The sequence below is a fragment of the Nyctereutes procyonoides genome, unplaced genomic scaffold, assembly GCF_905146905.1.
Source record: "Nyctereutes procyonoides isolate TBG_1078 unplaced genomic scaffold, NYPRO_anot_genome, whole genome shotgun sequence".
Lineage (NCBI taxonomy): Eukaryota > Metazoa > Chordata > Mammalia > Carnivora > Canidae > Nyctereutes > Nyctereutes procyonoides.
The window spans coordinates 23,864,008-23,883,566 of NW_026575046.1; the positions used below are offsets into that span (position 1 = coordinate 23,864,008).

The 19,559-nt window shown below is 43.6% G+C and overlaps 1 protein-coding gene across 3 annotated transcripts in view; it reads left to right on the top strand.

Annotated features, from left to right (window-relative positions):
- The first annotated feature begins 11,417 nt into the window (after positions 1-11,417).
- PARP8 (poly(ADP-ribose) polymerase family member 8) overlaps positions 11,418-19,559 on the top strand; it is a 173,179-nt gene continuing 165,037 nt past the window's right edge. Inside the window, exons 1-3 of one of the 3 annotated variants that reach the window (XM_055325173.1) lie at positions 11,418-11,441; positions 12,524-12,625; positions 13,592-13,646. In XM_055325173.1, coding sequence (XP_055181148.1) covers positions 12,535-12,625; positions 13,592-13,646 — 146 coding nt within the window. In that variant the 5' untranslated portion in view covers positions 11,418-11,441; positions 12,524-12,534. Of the gene's footprint in view, positions 11,442-12,117; positions 12,431-12,523; positions 12,626-13,591; positions 13,647-19,559 lie in introns of those variants that run through there. The other 2 variants (XM_055325172.1, XM_055325171.1) reach the window with 2 other exon arrangements.

Below are 19,559 nucleotides of genomic sequence, written 5' to 3' on the forward strand. Positions count from 1 at the left end.
AACAGAGCAGGGTTTCTTTCTTTTTTTTTTTTTAAAGATTTAATTTATTTATTCATGGGAGACACACAGTGAGAGGCAGAGACACAGGCAGAGGGAGAAGCAGGCTCCTGTGGTAAGCCTGATGCGGTACTCGATCCCAGGACCCTGGGACCATGACCTGAGTTGAAGGCAGACACTCAACCACTGAGCCACCCACGCGTCCTCAGAGCAGGATTTCTTCATCATTGACAGGGAGTAGAAGGGCTGCTGAGACCACTTGCTGGAGAAAGGAGGGCTGCTGTAGGAGGAAGGATGTGGGAAGAAAACCAGTGAGTCAGAAAGAATGGCTAGTACACAGGAGGGTGGAGACTCTGATCAGTTAAGGCTGCTGTGAGAGGCAAGGGTGTGAAGCTTGATGGAATTTGTTGGCTGACGTTTTCCAAAATAGGTAATTCCAGTAGTCCCTTCTTTGGTCCTTGGCAGCTGAGGAAATAGCAGACTAGTGGATGGAAGACCTTTCTAGAAGAAAAAAGCAAAATGCTGTCTTTTAAAAACTGGTACAGAAAAATAGTAGTTATATGGTGATGACAGGTCCACTAATTTATTCAGCATATATCTCTATCTATCTACTTCACTATCTCTATCACCATTATTTCCATTTTACTTTTTTTTTTCTCTCGTTCCCACTCAACCCTTCCAAGTACATTCTAGATCACTATGCCCGCATTGCCTCTGGGGAGGGATGTGAAAGGTTAAGCAGAGAAAAATGTTTTTCTGGCTTTGGTTCCTAAAACTAGGAGCTCTTGGGCTAACTTCCTGATAGAGAAGGATTCTGGATAGAGAGAATTCTAGATTTGACAAGGTAATCAGGGACAGAGCAGAACTTCCTCCAACTTCTCATTAAAACAAAAATAAAATCCAAAATACTTTGGGTTCAAATTGGAAAAAAGAGAAAGGAAGATAATGCAAGTGGAAAGAAGTGTTACGACCTAAAAAGGAAAAGCCATGCCTAAAAGGTTACCCTGATAGGAAAGAGGAATGCTGCAGCAAAACCCTGCAGCAGGGTGTGGGGGATGTTGGGAGGGGTGTTGGGGACCCAGGAAGCTGAAGCTGAGTGAGCAGGCTAGGACTTCACTTGCATAAGCAGACTAGTTGCCTAACCACAGGGTGATGCTCCCTGAACTTGCCCCTTTGTGACCTGAGGTGCAGCTTCCCCTCGGTAGCATTGTGCCTGACATCACAGGTGTCCCCCATCAGTGCCCGTGGGATGAATAATCACATCCCTAAGATGCCACTGGAGGGAAGGATGTGGAAGTTTTATATGGAAGAGAAAGTCCTATTCCTGAACCTGATAAGATACACTTCTATTATACAGACCTTCTACTGAAATCAGACAAACAATATCTAAATGCATCCCTAGAAATTGGGGTTTACTGAAGAAACTTTGTTTAAAAAAATATTTCCTTTAGGGGCACCTGGCTGGCTAAGGCAGTGAAGCACCCAGATGCCCTCAAACATTTTATTTATGCCCCAATCTTTTAAATTCTCTTTAAATGCTTGAATTTTTGTGGAAGTACATTTCCAGTATTCTTAATATAATCCAATCTTGCCTCTTTGAGGTCACATCCAAGGTCACTATTTTTGTCAGGCAACATTGATGGTGTAATAGAACTCCAACTCAAACTAGCAAAGGCAAGGCACCTAGGTGGCTCAGTCGGCTAAGCATCTATCTGCCTTCGGCCCAGGTCATGGTCCCAGGGTCCTGGGATTGAGCTCCACATGGGCTCTGTGTTCAGTGGGGAGTTTGCTTCCCCCTCTCCTCCTCACCCCCCACTCCTGCTTGCTCTCTTTCTCTCTCTCTCTGAAATAAATAAATAAAATCTTTTAAAAAAAAACCACACACACACACACACACACTAGCAAAGATTTGGTTTGTTGGCTCAAATAACTGGAAAAGGTACTTGGTTGGCTTACCAAACCAAAGCAAGAGTTGGAAGAACTAGGGATTTAGGGAGTCAAACGGGACTCGATTCAACCTAAATTTTCTCTCTCTTTCCATTTCCATTTCTGCCTGGCATTTTCTTACTTTCAAATAACAAGGAAAATGATCCTGTGGTAATCCCAAATCTATAACGTGCCAGCTTAGTAAGCCCAGTGGGAGAAGGATAACTTCCTTCCTCCAGGACCAATATCAAGCTCATAATAAAAGTAATATAATTATCCTGCCAACTTGGATCAAGGCTCTACCTTTCATACAGCCACGTTGCCAAGTGGATGAAGTACTGTGACCTGTGAGGCCAGGTCGAGTACCAACTCCATGTTTGGGGGCAGTACTTAGGGACGCATGGAAGCAGTATCCCTACAAGTCTCTTCCACTCTGATAAAAAATCATTTATTGCATCAGTTCACTGCATTTCTCTGGACTGGATCTATGGTGTTCACTCATCTTTTGGGGGTGAATTAGATCAAGAAATGGATGATTTTACTCCTCACAATTTGGATTTCTTCTCATATTATTCTCACAGTGTAATCATGAGAATCACAGGCTATGCTTTCTAGCACTGCTTACCCCAGTGATAGTACTTAGTGACTTATTGTTTGTCTTCCTTTTTTTAAGAGGCTAAGCAAACACACTCAGAACCTGAGTAAATTGCTATGCTCAAGTATTTCTCTTATATCTAAGCTAATGTGTGAAACACAGAAAACACTCAATAAATACTCGTTAAAAGGAAGGATGGTATCCTTCCATGGTGCAAAATAGAAACACAGCAAGAGGGCATCTAACTCAATTGAACTGAGGAAAGCAGTGGGTAGGTGGATGCTGCATATTGAAAATAATAGGAGTAAAGGAAGTTAAGAGGGACAATCTAAGCATTGGGGAGGCCCCTGGAGTCTGTGGTGTGCTGAACTGGATCACATAAGCTTGCAAGGACGATTGTACACCTCTCTTCCTCACTCCACGGGCATTAATTGTATATTAGTAGCTTGCAACGATCTATAGTGCAGAGTATTTACCCCAGAAACCAGAAATCTTAGACACCGAAAGATTTTGAAAGGGAAAGCTCATGACACGACTTGCTCAATACTGGCTGGCTCGAATTCTTCCACAGTGGTTTTGCATAGCGAACTTGGCAGAGGGTGGCATGAAGAGCCACCCTCTATTAAATATGTGCAGTTCTAGGGAAGTTATTGCCTGTCCTGTCAAGTCAATCGTAGCCAGCTGCTTGGACTAGAACTATGCCAGGCCCAACCCAAGTTTGAGTCCATCCAGACCAGGTCTGGCCCTCATAGCTGCATCACTTTAAATCTATCCCAGGTGTTCATTTGTCCCATAGAATACAAGTCTGTTTCCTCCAGCCACCTGGCACACCAGCCTCCTGAAATGTTGACATTAGCAAGCTTCCAACAAAAAAGGTTTCCAACTCTAGCCATATTTTTTTTTGTCTAGGTTATTTTAGGTATGGTTCTGTCTAATAGTAGAGACATGAACTAAGTGGGTTTTCACAGTTCTTTGAAATCTAGGAATATATATGTATATTTTAAAGAAACATTTGTTCTTAAACTCATTACAGAGGAATCAAGTAAAGTTTTTTTTAAAAAAGATTTTTATTTATTTATTTGAGAGAGAGAGAAAGAGAGAGAACAAGTGGAGGGAGAGGCAGAGGGAGAAGCAGACTCCCCACGGAGCAGGGAGTCTCACTTGGGACTCAATCCCAGTACCCTGGGATCATGACCTGAGCCAAAGGCAGCCGTGTAACCAACTGAGCCACCCAGGAGCCCAAAATCTAGGAATATATATATAGAGAGACAAGTTTATTTAAGAAAGACAGACATACAGAGATTGGAAGGAAAAAGTGTTCTTTTGAGGTGACTGAGATGGACACGTGTAAAAGTGTGACAGCAGCAGTGCATGCCAGTTGGATGAAATGGGCAAGTACACCAGAACATTCTTTTCAAAGTCACTTCGCTGTTTCTCATTTAAAACTTTGCTTTTATGAAAGCATCTAAGTGTTCTCAGTGGACAGACTCTTACAAACTCCTTTCCTGACATCATGGCAGAAAGCCCTCCTTTACCCCTAGCTTCTGATCCCTGAAGTCAGTTCACAGAGTCTTCGCTCCCTGACTCTGACCCTCTCTTCCCTTGAGGTCTTTGGCCTTTCTGCTGCCCCGTGTAGGAAATGCTGTGTGTTTAAGATGATTGTTCTACCTGCTCAAACTTCTTACAGTTTACAGAGAAAATGTATAATAGAACCAGGAGTTAGAATTCATATTGCTATCCCTAGTTACTGCCATGGAAAAGTGGCTACAGAAAAACCTAGTGAGGATAATTTCTAAAAATGTATTTTTCTTCTCGCATCTCATGAAAGTGAGTCATCCGTGAAAAAGTTGTCATAGGGCAAATTTTTGTAAATCAGAATGTAAGTATCATTCACATTAACAGTATGCAACTACTACAAAAATTAACAAAGCAATTTTATAAATTCCAATGTTTATATTGAAGTTTAATGGAATAGATTCCATTCTTACTCAAAAATCCTTCTGCCCTCCAACTAATGGGAGAAGTCTACTTCTTCTTGCTGTTGCTTGTGTGACTCTCCTTGGCCTCATGCCAAGTGGGGTCAACACTGCTTCCCTTGCCTTTGGGCTCGTCTGTTGACATGTTTGGTCCATAGGTTATTCACAGGTATGAAATCAGCAGAAGCTAGAAACATGCTCGTGTGTTTGGACTTGCTCTCTTGCACTTCTGCCATGACCATGAGAAGATAAAAACTAGGTAACTTGTTGGTTCCCAGAAGGATGAGAGACATGTAGGGTAGACCTGGATTCATCTTGCAATTTGGAGCCAAGCCCAGTCTACCTAGCTCAGGCACAGACACATGAATGAGAACACACGACTGTTGCTTTAAACCACAGAGTTTGGAGTGCATTTGTTACTCAGCAGTAGTGTGTTAATTGTTGATTTACACAAACAGTAAAGACAAATAAATCAATAAAATTGAGGCAAAGAGTCTACCAGACTATTGCTAGGATAACCGAGACTATAGGTTTCTTGAAAAGAAAACCTAGTACAATAATCACTGATTTTAAAGGGTGCTCTGGTGGCTCAGTTGGTTAAATGGCTGCCTTTGGCTCAGGTCATGATCCTAGGGTCCTGGGATCTTGCCCTGGTGTTGAGCTCCCTGCTCAGCAGGAAAATCTGCTTCTCCCTCCCGTACTTCCCTTCAGCCCTGGGTGCTCTCTCACTTACTCTCCTTCTCGCAAATAAATCAATAAAATCTTAAAAATAAAATGTTTGAGAATAACAAGAAGAGAATGGGGCTTCCCCATACTGTCCCACCCAATATTAGCAGCATGTACCTTTCAATGGAATGAAGAGTAAAACAAATGGAGAAAGTCTGCATGGGACTTACCTCCCAAGTAGGGTTCAAAAGCAACAGAGGGAGCCAGGTGGTTCCTAACACAGCAATTCAGCAGTGTTCTCTCAGTTGGGAGAGGCTTTGTGAACTGAGACAAGGGCTTCCAGCATTGACTTGAGTGGTTCACTGTCCAAGGAACACATTGGCCTTCCACGAATACCTTCACACAATGTAAGCTCTCTCTTAAATTTCAGTACAACCCCAGGAGAATTGGAGTAGAATTCACAAAAACTAAAGATAAATTTTCTGTCTGCTAGACATGATAGGATTAGAAATAGAAATCTATTTAAGCCATCAAAAGTAAAATATAGCTCCACCTCCTCCTCCTCCTCCTCCTCTTCCCTTCCTCTCTCACTACAGTCTCCGGCTCCGTGGTCACATTGCTTCCTCTTCTGTCTGTGCTTCTCTCGCTTCTCTAATCTCTGCTTCTTGCTTATAAGGACATTTGTGAAGGCCTTTGGAGCCCAATAATCTAGGATAATCTCTTCATCTCAAAATCCTTAACTTAATTACATACATAAAGAGCCTTTTTTCTTTACAGGTTCCAGAGATTAAGACCTGATACCTTGAAGGCCATTAGTTGAATTGCCGACCATACTCAGTAAAGTATTTGGGGGCTAATGGGGCAGCAGGTCGGCAAAGTCCTCTTAAATATTTCAGACAAAAAAAGTTATTTGTTCTGTATTTCCAACTTTTTTTATAACTTTGTTTCAAAACAAATAAATACAGATATCTTCAACAGTTGACAGAGAAAGAAAACAAATGTGCCTCCAGGGAGGACTTTGTTCTAGAATTCCTCTAGCTCCTTCTTCTACCTCAAATCTGCTCGCATTCCCAGTTGGCATCAAGCAAATGGGACTTACAAATATGAGTAAGAGGAAGGCCCTGCACATGTAACAAATGCATCCCAATGATATGACAGAAAATTACCAGATAAATTGGGGTTAGAGGGGAGGAATTAATTATATATACAAGTGAGGGAGAAAATTTTTAAAAAGTGGCTCCTTAAGAATAATGATTTCTTACTAAGTAAATTCTTCATTTGTCTTTTCATGTGCTTATTTCATTTAATCCTTTTCTTCATCCAGACAGAGACAGGGATTGTTCCATTGGGGAGCCATTGTTCTCCCCATTTTTCAGATGAGAATATTGAGATTTTATGTCATAACACACTGTGATTGTGTACCTTGCTCAAATTTACATCAGGAGGAAATTGGAGAGTCAGAATTTGACCCTGTTTTACTTCAAAACTCAATCATCACTAGCCTTTCCTGGGATGAGTGTTAAAAATGCTTCACAACTGATAACACAAAGAAGAAAATGAATATATTCACAATTCACTGCCAAAAAAAACCCAAAAACCAAAAACTAAAAAACAACTAACCAACAAAAACCCCACGTGTTTAGTCACCTAAAACTTTTTGGAAATTCCATAAATCTCTCCTAGTTAGGCACAGTGCAGCTGCAAATTAATTAGAGAGAAACCTAATCCATTTTCCCCAAATTTACTTGAATCTGGAGCAATTTTGGAAGGAAATATCATTGTGCAATATGAAATTGATATCCAATGGAACACTCTTGGGGAAATGCTTCTCTCTGTGAAGATAGCATGAACTGTTGAAGATCATAACAAGACGAAATCAATTAATCACTGTGTGTACTGAGTGCCACCAGTATACTCAACACTGTGCCAAAGGTCATTTAGGAGCAGTGGAAACAAAGTATAACAGGGGCATGCAAAATTTCAAGGAATTTAAAACAACAGCAATAAGAAGTAGGAATCAAGATTTCTTGTCAAGCCAACAATTGCTCATCAAACTACTTACTGTGTATCACATTAAAATAGCTTCTGTTGTGTATACTAAGATGAGCAAAACCAGTTCCTATCCTCAAGGAACTTATATAGTCTAGAAATAGGAAATTCAGTGAAGAAGAAATATTAGTAAACTGGAGAAACCAGGAAAGATATATTTTTTAAGATTTTATTTATTTATTCATGAGAGACAGAGAGAGAGGCAGAGACACAGGCAGAGAGAGAGGCAAGCTTCCTGCAGGGATCCCGATGTGGGACTAAATCCCAGGACTCGGGGATCATGCCCTGAGCCAAAGGCAGACACTCAACCACTAAGCCCCCCAGGCATCTCTATAGCACCTATTATTGAGAATGATGCAGAGAATTAGGTATGCTCAACAACAGTTAGTAGAATATAAAATAATTTTGAAAGCAATTTTCTTATACCTGTTAAATTTTTAAATTGTCAGCTCCTTGTGATCAGGTCAGTCCACTTCTACCAATCTATCCCAGAGTGCTGAAAATTGTGCATAAAGATGTGCATTTATTCAAAATTGTCTTAATCATAAAACATTTGGAAAAACTCATCATGACTGCAGAGGCATGGTTAAAGTTCTAAAAAATTCTCTGCGATAGTTAAAAGGAATGAGCTAGATCTCTTTGCACTGATACAGAAAGTTCTCCAAGACAGTGGAAAAATCAAGTTGCAAAAGAACATATATTATATGGTTCCTTTTAAATTAAAATGTGTGTGATTAAAATACGTGTAAATCTATAAAAATACAGATAGATATGGCTATGTAAAGGCCAGAATGGAAGGATTCTCTTATAACGATGCTATTTATCTTTGGGATCAGCAGTGGATTTAGGGGTTAAGATGGGTGGGAATTTTCAGATTTTACACTCCTTATTAATATACGCCTTAAATAGTTTGCACTGAGATTGTATTCATGCAGTATTTATGCACTTCTAAAAATAAACAAAAGGAGAGGTATTCCAAATGAAATAGAATTAATATGTGTGAGAACAAGCCGAGAAGTATCAGTCTGTTTGCATGGGATGGTGAGCATCTAATAAGGGCCAAGGATGCTTCTCGGTAGAAATGAGAATTAAAAGTCTATTGAGAGACAAATGCGACTATAATTAAAGAGAAGCCTGGAACTAGGAAAAGCAGTTCAGGTTTCATGTTATAGCTTTGGTGTTAGTTAAGTGTCTTAAGGTTGCTAGAAAGGTCCGTAAAACCTCAATATGACCTATGTGCTGCTCTATTTGACTTTAGGTTAGGGGATATGCTAAGGACCAAATTGGGATGAATTTCACATCAAACCACCTCAAATTCTCTTCCATTTTGTCAAGTTTATTCAACGGTGACTTTGCTTTGCTCATACTTTGATTGTTAGACCTAACAAATGAAGTCAGGATAACAGGATTAGTTTCTCCCACAGCAATACTACCAGCAGAAAGAATTGCCCAAATCCACCTTATTTAGGAGGGCCCAGTTGGGCCTAGCAGGCATTTTGAACTCTATGGAATTCTTTCCATTACAGAATCACTGAAAGAAGTTCTTACACATCTAATCGTTGAAAAGTGTTTTGAGATCACCTTCCTTCCAGTAGCTTCCCATTTCTCTCAGGTAAAAGCCCACATCCTCATCCTGGCTAAAAGTCTCTTGGTGATCTCTTCCCATGGTAATCCCTCAGGCTCTCTGTCCTTCTTTCACTCTGATTCTACCTCAAGAGCAAATTGTCACAGTGCTGTTTCCACAGCTGACCAAGGCTGCTGGGTGTTCCCATGGGGATTTGCTACTGATGACACCACCATGCATTTGGCAAAGGGACTGCTTTCTTTGCAAATCCTGCCTCCCATCCTCTTTTCTTAATTCCCAAGAAATAAGAGAGGTCAGGCTTTTCCTAAGACTTTACTGAGGACTGAGATTCATTTGGGAAAAGAAGTTCAATGCAGGGAAGGGAAAGATAGCTGCCACCAGGAGAGGCTATTTTGAGAGCCCATAGACTGACTGCAGGCCTGCTTCAGAATCCATTATAGGGCTTCTTGTTGGCTTAACTCCTGGCCGGCTGCCATCGGTGAGGCCAGTCTACTCAGAAGTGAGACTTCTGAACATTTCTTTTCCTCAAAGTTCAGTTCAACTGCTGGAAGTTTTGGAGAGAGGAAAAAGTTAATTGCAGTCTATGTCCCACTTTAGGTAAGTTAACTAACCCCTTTGTGCCTCAGTTTCCTCTTTTGTGAAATGTGAAGAATTATAGTAACAGCTACCATAGAGGATTATTATGAATATGAAATGAGTTAATATATGTAAAGCATTTAGAGCAATATCAGGCTGCTCTAATAATCTCTGGACACGTGTGAGTTATTAATAACTACAGCACACCCATTGAACTTAATGCCACATTTCCATTGCCTTATAGTTCTGCAGCTGGGTCTTTCAGCATAGGCGAAGAATTTACATTTTTTCCCCTAATAAATTTTATTTTTCTACTTGGGATCATTTTTCTAAACTGCTGGGACTTTTTGACTAGACCCAGTCATCCAATGTATTGATTACTCACTATCTTGAATTTCCTGTAGCATACTTAACCAGAGGTCTCTCCCGTGGTGGATGATTTTTGTTTCTTTAACAAACTGATTAAAGGCCTGTTATGTGCTGCGTTCCTGAATCATGTGAGTATTTGTGTGCACATAGGAGTGGTTAAGGCAGGGATATAACCTCCTCATCTCAAAACATGCATATAGTTTTTAATCACTGCAAAATCATCTATAAATGTTTAAGTAAGAGTCTGAATGAGGTAAGGTAAATGAGATACCGATTGTGGGCCAAGTTGGAAAGAATCATACCATAAGGATCTAGCATGGAACACTGACGCCTTGGTATAGCTTCTTTGGAGAAACTTATCTTGCAAAAATGCATACTAGATAGAAAGGGATTTTTTAAGATCTTATCCCTTAACATTTAAAAATATTTAAATAGATCACACCTTAAGGGCATGAATGAGTGAGGTCAGTTTTGTTTAACAAAAACAGGGCGCCTGTGAAGCTTAAAAAAAAAACAATCAGATATAGGACAAATCACAAGAAGGCCTATTTTCTGAAGGGAGTAGTAAACCAAGAGGTGATCCGGGTGAAACCCATCAGGTAGGTTTAAAACTATTTCAAATTCATTTGTAGTAAGGGTTTTACTTTGAGAATCTGGGTTACCTGGATAAGAGAGGCAACCATCGAACAAATTATTGGCAGTTGATAGATTTTAAGCCTTTTAGAGAAGTTGGAGCACAGAATGCGAGGTAAACACACATGATGCTAGGCATGGAGAGAGGGGAGTGCTTTTGGTTGCCAAGGGGAGACACACCCAAGAGCTACATGAACCTCCCCTCCCACCACCTCAGGCTGGAAGTTTCAGGAAAGATCTGAGCAGAAAATGTAGCCTATCGTGACTCTGACATCAAAGAGGGCAGTGGTCTTCTTAATGCAGAGGAGCGTTTCCTCTTATTATTCACAATGAATGTGCTGTGTCCAAGGCTGGACGACAAACCATTTCATGTTTTTCTTTTCTGCAAGATAAAGCGGTTAGGACATACATGACTTCTCATTGCACTGATCTCTAAGGAATCTTAAGAACCCTCAGGGATGACAGCCGTTTCTAATTCTCCTACACACCATGTTGTCCATATCAGAATCCAGGCTGGACTGATGCAGTGTCTGAGCCAGTCTGCCAGCGCTTGGGAACTTCTGCTGATAAGGAAGTTGGTCAAGACTGTGGTAGGTAGGCGTACAGAAATGAGGCTGCAAGGCACCACCCTTCGTGCATTCAGCCAACACTCAGGCCTGCCTGCTGTTTTTCAGGCACTGCACCAGGCCCTGGGAATGCAGAACCAGATGAGACCCGGTGTGCTCAGGGAAGCCTTCTCAGTGGAGGAAGAAACAAAGGAGAAAAGTGCCATTGGAGGCCTGTCCTAGGGCATCTGGCAATACAGAGGCAGGACGGCTACCTCGGCCCTGAGGTGTCCTCAGGCAGAACAGGAAGTGAGGATCAGAGCCCTGTCTCACTTTCAAACAAGACGGCAGGATTGTAGGAGTTTTTCCCTCCACTGCCTGGCAAAGGGGCGGCTTTTTAAAACAAGCCAAACAGATATCCATCTTCCAGGGAGACCCTGGCACGTGCTCAGTGATTCTGCCAATTTTTTTTTATTTTTTATTTTTTTTTTTTATGGACGGAAGTACCTAGGAGGGGAGAACTGGTGAGTCCCTGCAAAGCAGAGAAGTCCCTGGGAAGGGGCTGCATTTCCTAACGGGGGCGGGGGGGTCACAGAGGGACTGAACTACTTGCATCTGCGAGAAGAAGACTCCGCCAGGGAGGGCACGGGAGGGTGTCTGCCTGGAGTCATTTCGAGGCTTTTTTCCATCTTGCCTCCTGTGGCAACAAGGAAAGATCTGTTCGTTTTATTTATTTATTTTCAATTTTTTTCTCCCCCCCCCGCCCCCCCCGCGCCCCAGCCGCTCCGGGTTGGGTTTTCCATATGACTCATAAACCCTTCCGAAAGTGGAGTCGAATTCATAAAAGTGGTGGAAGGGCGGGGGCAGGCTGGGAGCCCCGGGGAGTCTTCACTACCTACATTCCCTCTCGGCCCCCCGCGCGCGAGCGGCGGCCGGGGCGGGGACACCCAGCCTGCGCCCGGGAGGGCGGCTACTAGGCACACCCCGGCGGCCGGGCCCCGGTGACTGGGCGCGGGAGGGTCTGCGGCGGGCGGCGCTGCAGCAGCCTGGGCACGGCCGCCGCCGCCCGCGGGCGCGAGTGTGCGCGGGTGTGGAAGGCCGGCGTGCGGGCCGCGGGGGGTGTGCGCGCGCGAGGCGGAGCGGGGCTCGCCCCTGGCCGGCGCCCGCCGCCCGCCGCCCGCCGCCCCGCCGCCCCGCCGCCCCGCCGCCCCGCCGGGGATCGCTCTCCCGCCGGCCGTCTCCAGCACCCCGGGCCCCCCACGGCCGTTGGTCCGGGCGGGGGAGGGAGAAAGTGAGACTCGGTGTCATCACCGTCCATTGTCAGGAGGGGAGGAAACTGGGATCCAGCAGTGGCGAGCAGCAGCTGGGCGGTCACATCTGGGAATGCAAAGCCGACCTCCCCCTCCTCCCCCTCCTCCCCCTCCTCCTCCTCTCCCTCCTCCTCCTCCTCCTCCTCTCTCACCCGGGATCACTTCCGAAACCACTTCGCCTTCGGCCCCTGCCTCGGCCAGAGGTTTCATTTTTAACTGAATATTTACGAAAGCTGGAAGCGTGCGAGGGGGGTGGGGTGGGGTGGGGGTGGAAATAGCGGCTGCTTCTTTTCCAGGGATTTATTTAATGGGGATGTGTTCAAGGCAAGAGCGAATTCAGAAGGATATCGACGTCGTGATCCAGAAGTCCAGAGCCGAGAAGGACTGCCTGTTTGCAGGTGAGTTCTCGCCTTTCCGGAGCCTCGGACCCAGCGCCAGCCTCCCTTGACCGCCCGCCGCCCCCCTTCCCGGTTTTCTGCCCGCGACGTGTGTGGCTCGGGCTGGGGCTGGGCTGCACGTCCCCAATCCGGGGTTCATTTGGCAGCAGCTGCTGCAGCGGGAGCGGGAGCCAGAAGGGGGAGGGGGCGCCAGCCTCTTCCCGACTCCCCTCCCCCCGCCCCCTGTCTGGGGCGGCCACCAGCCCGGGGGGCAGAGCCCCGGGGGCCCGAGCGGGGGGGGGGGGCCCGGCAGCGGAGCCGTGCGCGGTGTTCCCAGCCCCCCGAGGATGAGGATGCCCGGAGCGCCCCAGCCCGCCTCCGGGCTTCCAGCGGCCGCGGCCGAGCCGCGCGGGGAGGACCCGCGGGTTTGCGCAATGGGCTGAGCGGCGGCGGCCGGGAATGGAGCCCGCGGCGCTGCGCTGCGCTGCGCTGCGCTCCGCCGCGCTGGCCGGCTGCGCTGGGCGCCGGGGCCCCCGGGGGGCAGCGCCGCCGGACCTCGGCGCCTGGCGGCTCCCGCTGCTCCCCTCCGACCGGCGGCGCGTGGCCGCGGAGACAGCGGGGCTTCCCGGGCTTCCCGCGGCGCCCTGCTCCCCCGCCCGGGGGTCGCCTTTCGTCCATTTTGCTCCCCCGGGAGAGGGATCGGATTCTGCTTTCTCCGCCGCGAGCTCGGCGGGGGCCGCTTCCGGCCGCCCCGACCGGGAAATTCCCGCCGTTGCCATGGCACCCGGCACTTGTTGCGGGGGGCGGCCTCCCGCGGCGCCCGGCCCGGGGTGCGCAGCGTCCCCTCCTCCGCGGCCCGGCTGCCCGCGCCTCCCGCCCCGCCAGGCCTGCCCTTGGCCTCGCTAAGTGGGGGGCCCGGGTCGCGAGCCGGGTTAGAGACCCGCTGGAGGGGGGGGGGTGGCTTTTAACAGGACTTTTCCGTTTCAGATTTCAGATACTCAGACTCCACCTTTACTTTCACCTACGTTGGCGGCCCCAAAAGGTATTTGTGTGTCTAGAGTTGCTTCATTTCCTGTTCACAGGCTTGTGTTTCCTTTGTTCTTAGCATGTTCCGTGTTTGGGTTTATTTATTTATTTATTTGTTTATTTATTTATTTATTTATCTATTTATCTATCTATTTATTTTTGTCTCTCTTGTCGCTGTCCTTCAGCCACATCCCGGGCTCGGGGTCCCTCCGTTATCAAATAACAAGAGGGGAAATAAATCTGCGATTATTCAGGTGTTTCTAAGATCACGCCACAGGCAACGAGCAAAAACTCTTGCACTGTTCATGTTCAAGCTGTTAGACCGGAGTAGCTCGCTCTGGACACGTTTGGGGGGTGGATACGTATTCCGGCGGGTGCAGAACCGGAACCCTGGGTGTGAAGCGAAATGCAGGCATGAACGATGGAAGATGCCACAAAGTAGTTTGAACACAAGCAGTGGTTTTCCTGGTGAGTTGGGGCTGCATGTTTCCGTGTTTTCTGAAGGTTGACATAAATATGCAGTCTGCCAATTCTCCATACCTTCTTTTTTTTTTTTTTTTTTTAAGCAGTGGTATTTTGGTTTTCACATTTAGTTTTGGAAAGAATTTGGAAGTTATATGTAGCTGGAGTGTATGACTTCTCTCTTGAGGGGGAGTTATGACAGATGCATATATTAATACCGAATTGTTACCAGTGCGAAAGAAGTCCAAATCCAATTTTGTGTTTAGGAAGCAGAGTTAAAATGAAAGGTGGCTTTTAAAACATGCCTTGCTGTCTTCATTTGTTAAGTTACGATTTTCTCCCTTTCAGCCCTTTGGGGACACTGGTTTAAAAGAGCAGTGGCCACATGACAACTGTCAGAGATTGAGCCCCGCTGTTCCGGCTTGACATTCAATATCATTTGATCACATTCCAAAATGTCTCTTAGCTAATGGAAGCATTTATGAACATATAAATTGCGAAAGAAGCTTTCCTGTGTAAAATGCATTTTTGAAAAGGTTGGAATTAATGTGGATCTTTAAAATCCTTAGGATCTGTGCTGCAATCTGTATCTCAAAAAAAAAAAAAGCTTTAATTAAAATAGTTAAGGCGGTTCTCACGTTTCGCGTATGTACAGCGTAAGCCTCAGGATTGGCGTGTTGATTTGAGTTACTAGTTGAAGATATAACATGTACTTTTGGGGAGAGAATGAAATTTAGAGTGCTGCTTAATATCCTTTGGTACTATCGTCTTTGTAATAATGAATAAAAAGAATGACTCTTAGAAGAGATTCAGCTAAATTAATGCTGCTCCTACACGTACTATCCAAAGAAGGTTGGTGTATGACTAATATCCGTTTGGATTATTTTAACAGTTAAAATATGCTCCGCGGCCCATTGAAAACATTCTCCATGCAATCAGGTAGATGGCTGCTCCAGCGGTCAGTTTCACAGTTAACTCTTGTCCACCTAGTGAGAGGTGTGGCCCGAGGAATGCTCCCGCTAGCTTTTTCAACAAACTAGCTTATTTTCAATAAGATACTTGAGTTCTTTTGTGCTCAGGTTACTTACCTGTACAGTGAGGGAGTCAGCTATACACTTAATCTCTAAGATCTGTTGGATGCTGCAGTTAGATTATCAGCAAATGATTGAATTGGTGTTAACACAGCAGGAGGTGGAGAAGGTATAAATTCCTCCAGGAGCAAGGCCAGAGGCGTTGGGATGAATAATTAACTAATTAAGATAACATCAGTTTTCACTGTAGGAACTAGCACCTTGGTTGCTCTTAAAGAGATGTTTCCTTTTCTTGGTAATCCTATTAAGGGATAGTATTCTCTTTTGTCTCTGATTTAAATACCTGGGACTTGTGTATACACTAAAGAAGACTTTAACAGACTGTTCCGTGTGATTGCTTTGTCTCCCCAAAAGCTTGTTCTACAAAACGATGTATAAATGTTGTTTTAGTGTAATAACGATGATCATAATCCCTTTAATGATAGTCCCTTTATGGATTTATAGCTAATGGTAGAGAAGACATTTTTTTCCTGAAGATAAAAATGCACTGTTTACATTAACTACATTAGAATTTGTTATTTATTATTCTATTTCTAATTGTGGCATGCCAGTTGGGCATTTAAAAAATTTTAAATCCTGCAGTTTTTACTTCAAGTGCTTATCGACTCTAACAGTCTATTAATACTGTCATTTTAGGTAAACTAGAACTTATTTCACCATTAAAGGAGGTGGGAATCTTAATGGAGAGATAGTACGTGATTATCTTGAATTATATTTAACTATCGTTTCATCTAAACCACTGAGAACATATTTAAAGAATAATTTTCAATTCAGGTTGTGGATAAAACTTAATAAACCACTTTCTCTTTCTCACACTTGCTAAGAACAAGTTACACTTTATTCTAAAGGCCAAGGTTGACCGTACATACTGCAATTCAAAAAAAGGAATAGTATTGAGAATTTTTTTTTTTACATGTGCATTTTTTATGTTTCTGTGGATAAGAGGAAATGCCAAGAGGCGACTGTGTCCGGGCTGGCCAGGCCTTTCATTTGGTGGTTGAAGTGCTTGTTAGCATCTGCTGTTTTGCTGCCTAGGTGTACTTGAGGTGAGCAACAGGATGTGTTGGGGGGGATGGTCAGCTGGGAGACTGAGTTCAGTTAGTTTTGCCTGAAGAGAAGGCTCAATTATATCCTCACTTTCGGATGTACAAACAGGCTTGAGAGTTTGAGAAACATGCTGAAATTTACTCCCTTCCTCGAAGAAGCTACCATGTACACCCTGTTCTGTTATATTCTTGAGACCTGTGCTCATCTCTCTACTCTAGTGCTTTCAGCCTCTTTAAACATGGAGACACTTTAACGTCAAAGGATTATGCAGATATTTATTCGAGAGTCATAGTTTTAGTGTCTTTTGATGGAGAAATAATGAGAAAGAGGTGTTAAGTGTTATGAATTTGATTAATACCATTTACATATGCTTGAAAATGTATGGTATACATACAGCTAGATTAATTTATTTTAGCAATGGTCTTTGTAGCACCTCCGACTCCTGGACTTCTTGGAATAACCTCACAGCCATCAGTGGTTCGGGGCCTGCCATGGACACCTACCCAGGGTTGCTTCCAATTTCAGGGGTGTGCTGACATCTGGCCTCCACTGTAGATAGATAGTGTGGAAGTCAGTGAAAGTCATTCCTTCCTTGTACTTGTCATGCTTGTGATCTTCTGCCTCTTTCTTTCTCCCTTGTTGATTGATAGTAAAATCCTTAAGACCACAAAGGTTTGGGGTTCTGATCCTTCATCTCACTTGCAGTCAGTCTTGCAGTTAGTGGTAGAAGAAGCAGAAGGGATAAAGTGAGTGGTGACAGCTACTAGGGGTGGGAGAGCAGCCTGAGTCCAGGTGCCAGTGGTCAGCAAAGACAAGCACTGAGCAAGGGGAGCCCGTTGGGCCTGGCCGTAGACCCTTGTGGGACACCTCATTGTGAGCTTCCAGCAAGAAAAGTATTCGTGAGAATACAGCAGAGGTTTAAAAATATACAAATAAGAAGTGTTTATGGTAAAAAAAAATTGCGCAAAAGAGATAAACCCCCCAAAATAATAATTACATGTTTTTTTTTTCATTTTCTATTACTGTGTTAGAGTTTATTCTTTCAGAATTTTTATGTGCTTATATGCATATAAAATATACACATCCAGAGAATGTATTATACTCTTTTGAGACCTTAATGTTTTTTCACCCAAGAACATAACAATGTCTTCCCTTTAGAAAGGATATGATAATAAAGAAATGTTTATTAAGTTGAGAGATTTTCAATCAAGGACTGTGACTGCACGATAAGAAATCCAACATTTATATTAGAAATTATTAATACATTAGAAACTTAATATTTGGCAGAATGTTCAGAGCTGCCTACACGTGTATACCTTTTATTGTAAGAATGGACACTCACGTGGTGATGATGGGTAGAGTGGCATCTTTTATAAGTGTAACATACCACACACCCCCCCCCCCCCGTTTTTAGGATTTTCTGTTCACATAAATGGTTTGGAGCATCACATGTAACACTAACAATAATGTCTGCAATCCCTTGAGTCACGTGTTACCTCTTCTTTTCCCTGGGCCTTTGCACATGCTGCAGAACTCCCACCTACACCCTGTCCTCCCAGCCCTCCCTGCTGTCAACCTGGTAGGCCTTCATTGTTGGATCTTTGCTACGCCAAATTACCCTCTGAGAAGCCTTTTCTGGCATCCCCTTCCCTGTATTATTCTTCTAGGTGTTTCTAAAACCATGTTGTCACATTGTATTGTTAGCACCTGTTTACTTGATTATCTGTTTGACCTTGAGCTTCTTCAAGGCAGGATCTGTCCTCTTCATTGAAGTTTCTCCAGCCCCTACCTCACTGCTTGCTATAATATGTTTTCTGAATAAGTAGATGTTGAATCAGTTATTAAGCGAATGCTAAAAGATCTTCTGGCAGCAATTTCCTAACTAAATGACCAGGTATAGAGATAGTCAGATACTTCAAAAAGCCCCAAATCTGGTAATGTCACTTGTAATACAATTTCTTAAGAATCCAGAAGTTGCCTAGCCAAGTTATAAACCTGGTGGCATGCCCAAATGCTTTTAGAGGACAGAAAGATAATGCAGTTGCTTGACATTATGAGAGAGGTAAGGGGGACTATGACACTCTAGAGAGTTTGGACTTCAAACGTATTAATTCGGTTAAAAAAATCAATAGCACTCTGGTGATCAAGCAGATTTTCTGGGGGCCCTAATCCACCTGGCCTCCTAGTGGTTAATTCCTTACTCATGGGATGCCATGGAGAGAGGTAATCTACTTGATTGCTAAAGTGCATTTGTTTTTACTTTCTTCGAAAGGAGAAGTGTATGTGTGTGCAGGAATGGGGGCATTGGGACGGTGGTGAAATAGCAGAAGATGATCTCAAAAAGATTAGTCAGTTTTCATTATGAAAGAATTACATACTCATTTTAGAAATCTTGAAATATGCAAGTATTTTGAAACCATCAAGTGCTTCTTAAGATGTCATAATGAAAAGAATGAACATTTTTAAAAATTGAAATTAGCATGTTCCTCTTGGCGATGGGGACTTGCTTCCCATAATTTTATACTATATCAGTTATTACCCAAAATAATGATTTTTTTTAAAGAGGCTGTTCTTTGGAGCCCTGGGAACCTATGTTGGAAGCTGGGGTCCCTGGTGGAAGGAAGTGTGAAGGAAGGTGTAAGTGAGAGAGATCTGGGCTTTCATATCCCTTTGTAAATTACAGCTGCTCTGGCTCTTTTCTGTACAAAATTTTTTTGAAAAAGATTTCACTGTTAAATTAATTTAAAAACCACTGACCTAAATAACCGCCAATTTAACATAAATATAACTTTATTGAAACTCACATATTAAAATGCTTAAACTCCATTTATTTAATGGATTAAGATAAAACTCTTAATCATATTAATTGGGCATAGTCTCGGCTATGTCTTTTGCCTACTTTACATCCAATGCTTGCAACAAAGACAGGTAGTTTTTTGTCACTCTTTGGCATTTTATAGCTAAAGAAACTGAGAGTTGATGTTTATGGAAGGTTTAAGGGGCCTTGCTTGTACTGGCATGACTAGGATAGTTGGGAATGTTTGGGGTTGGGGAGGGATTGCTTAGTGGGATGCCCGCCAGGGGCAGTACTGAAAATTCCACTGGTTGGCAGGGGAAATGCCTGAGCCCAGTGCTAAGCATTAATAGGGAGAAAATTATGTACATTGGCTGTGGAATCCTTATGCAAATATTGGGCCAACCCATTTAAATTCCCCATCATTTCTCTCGGCAGCATTTTGAAAAATATATGTAAGTGAACATTTATCAGTCCTAAAAATATTTTGTAATTCTTTGCACAGATTTGCTGTTGGATAGATTGTACTGTAGTA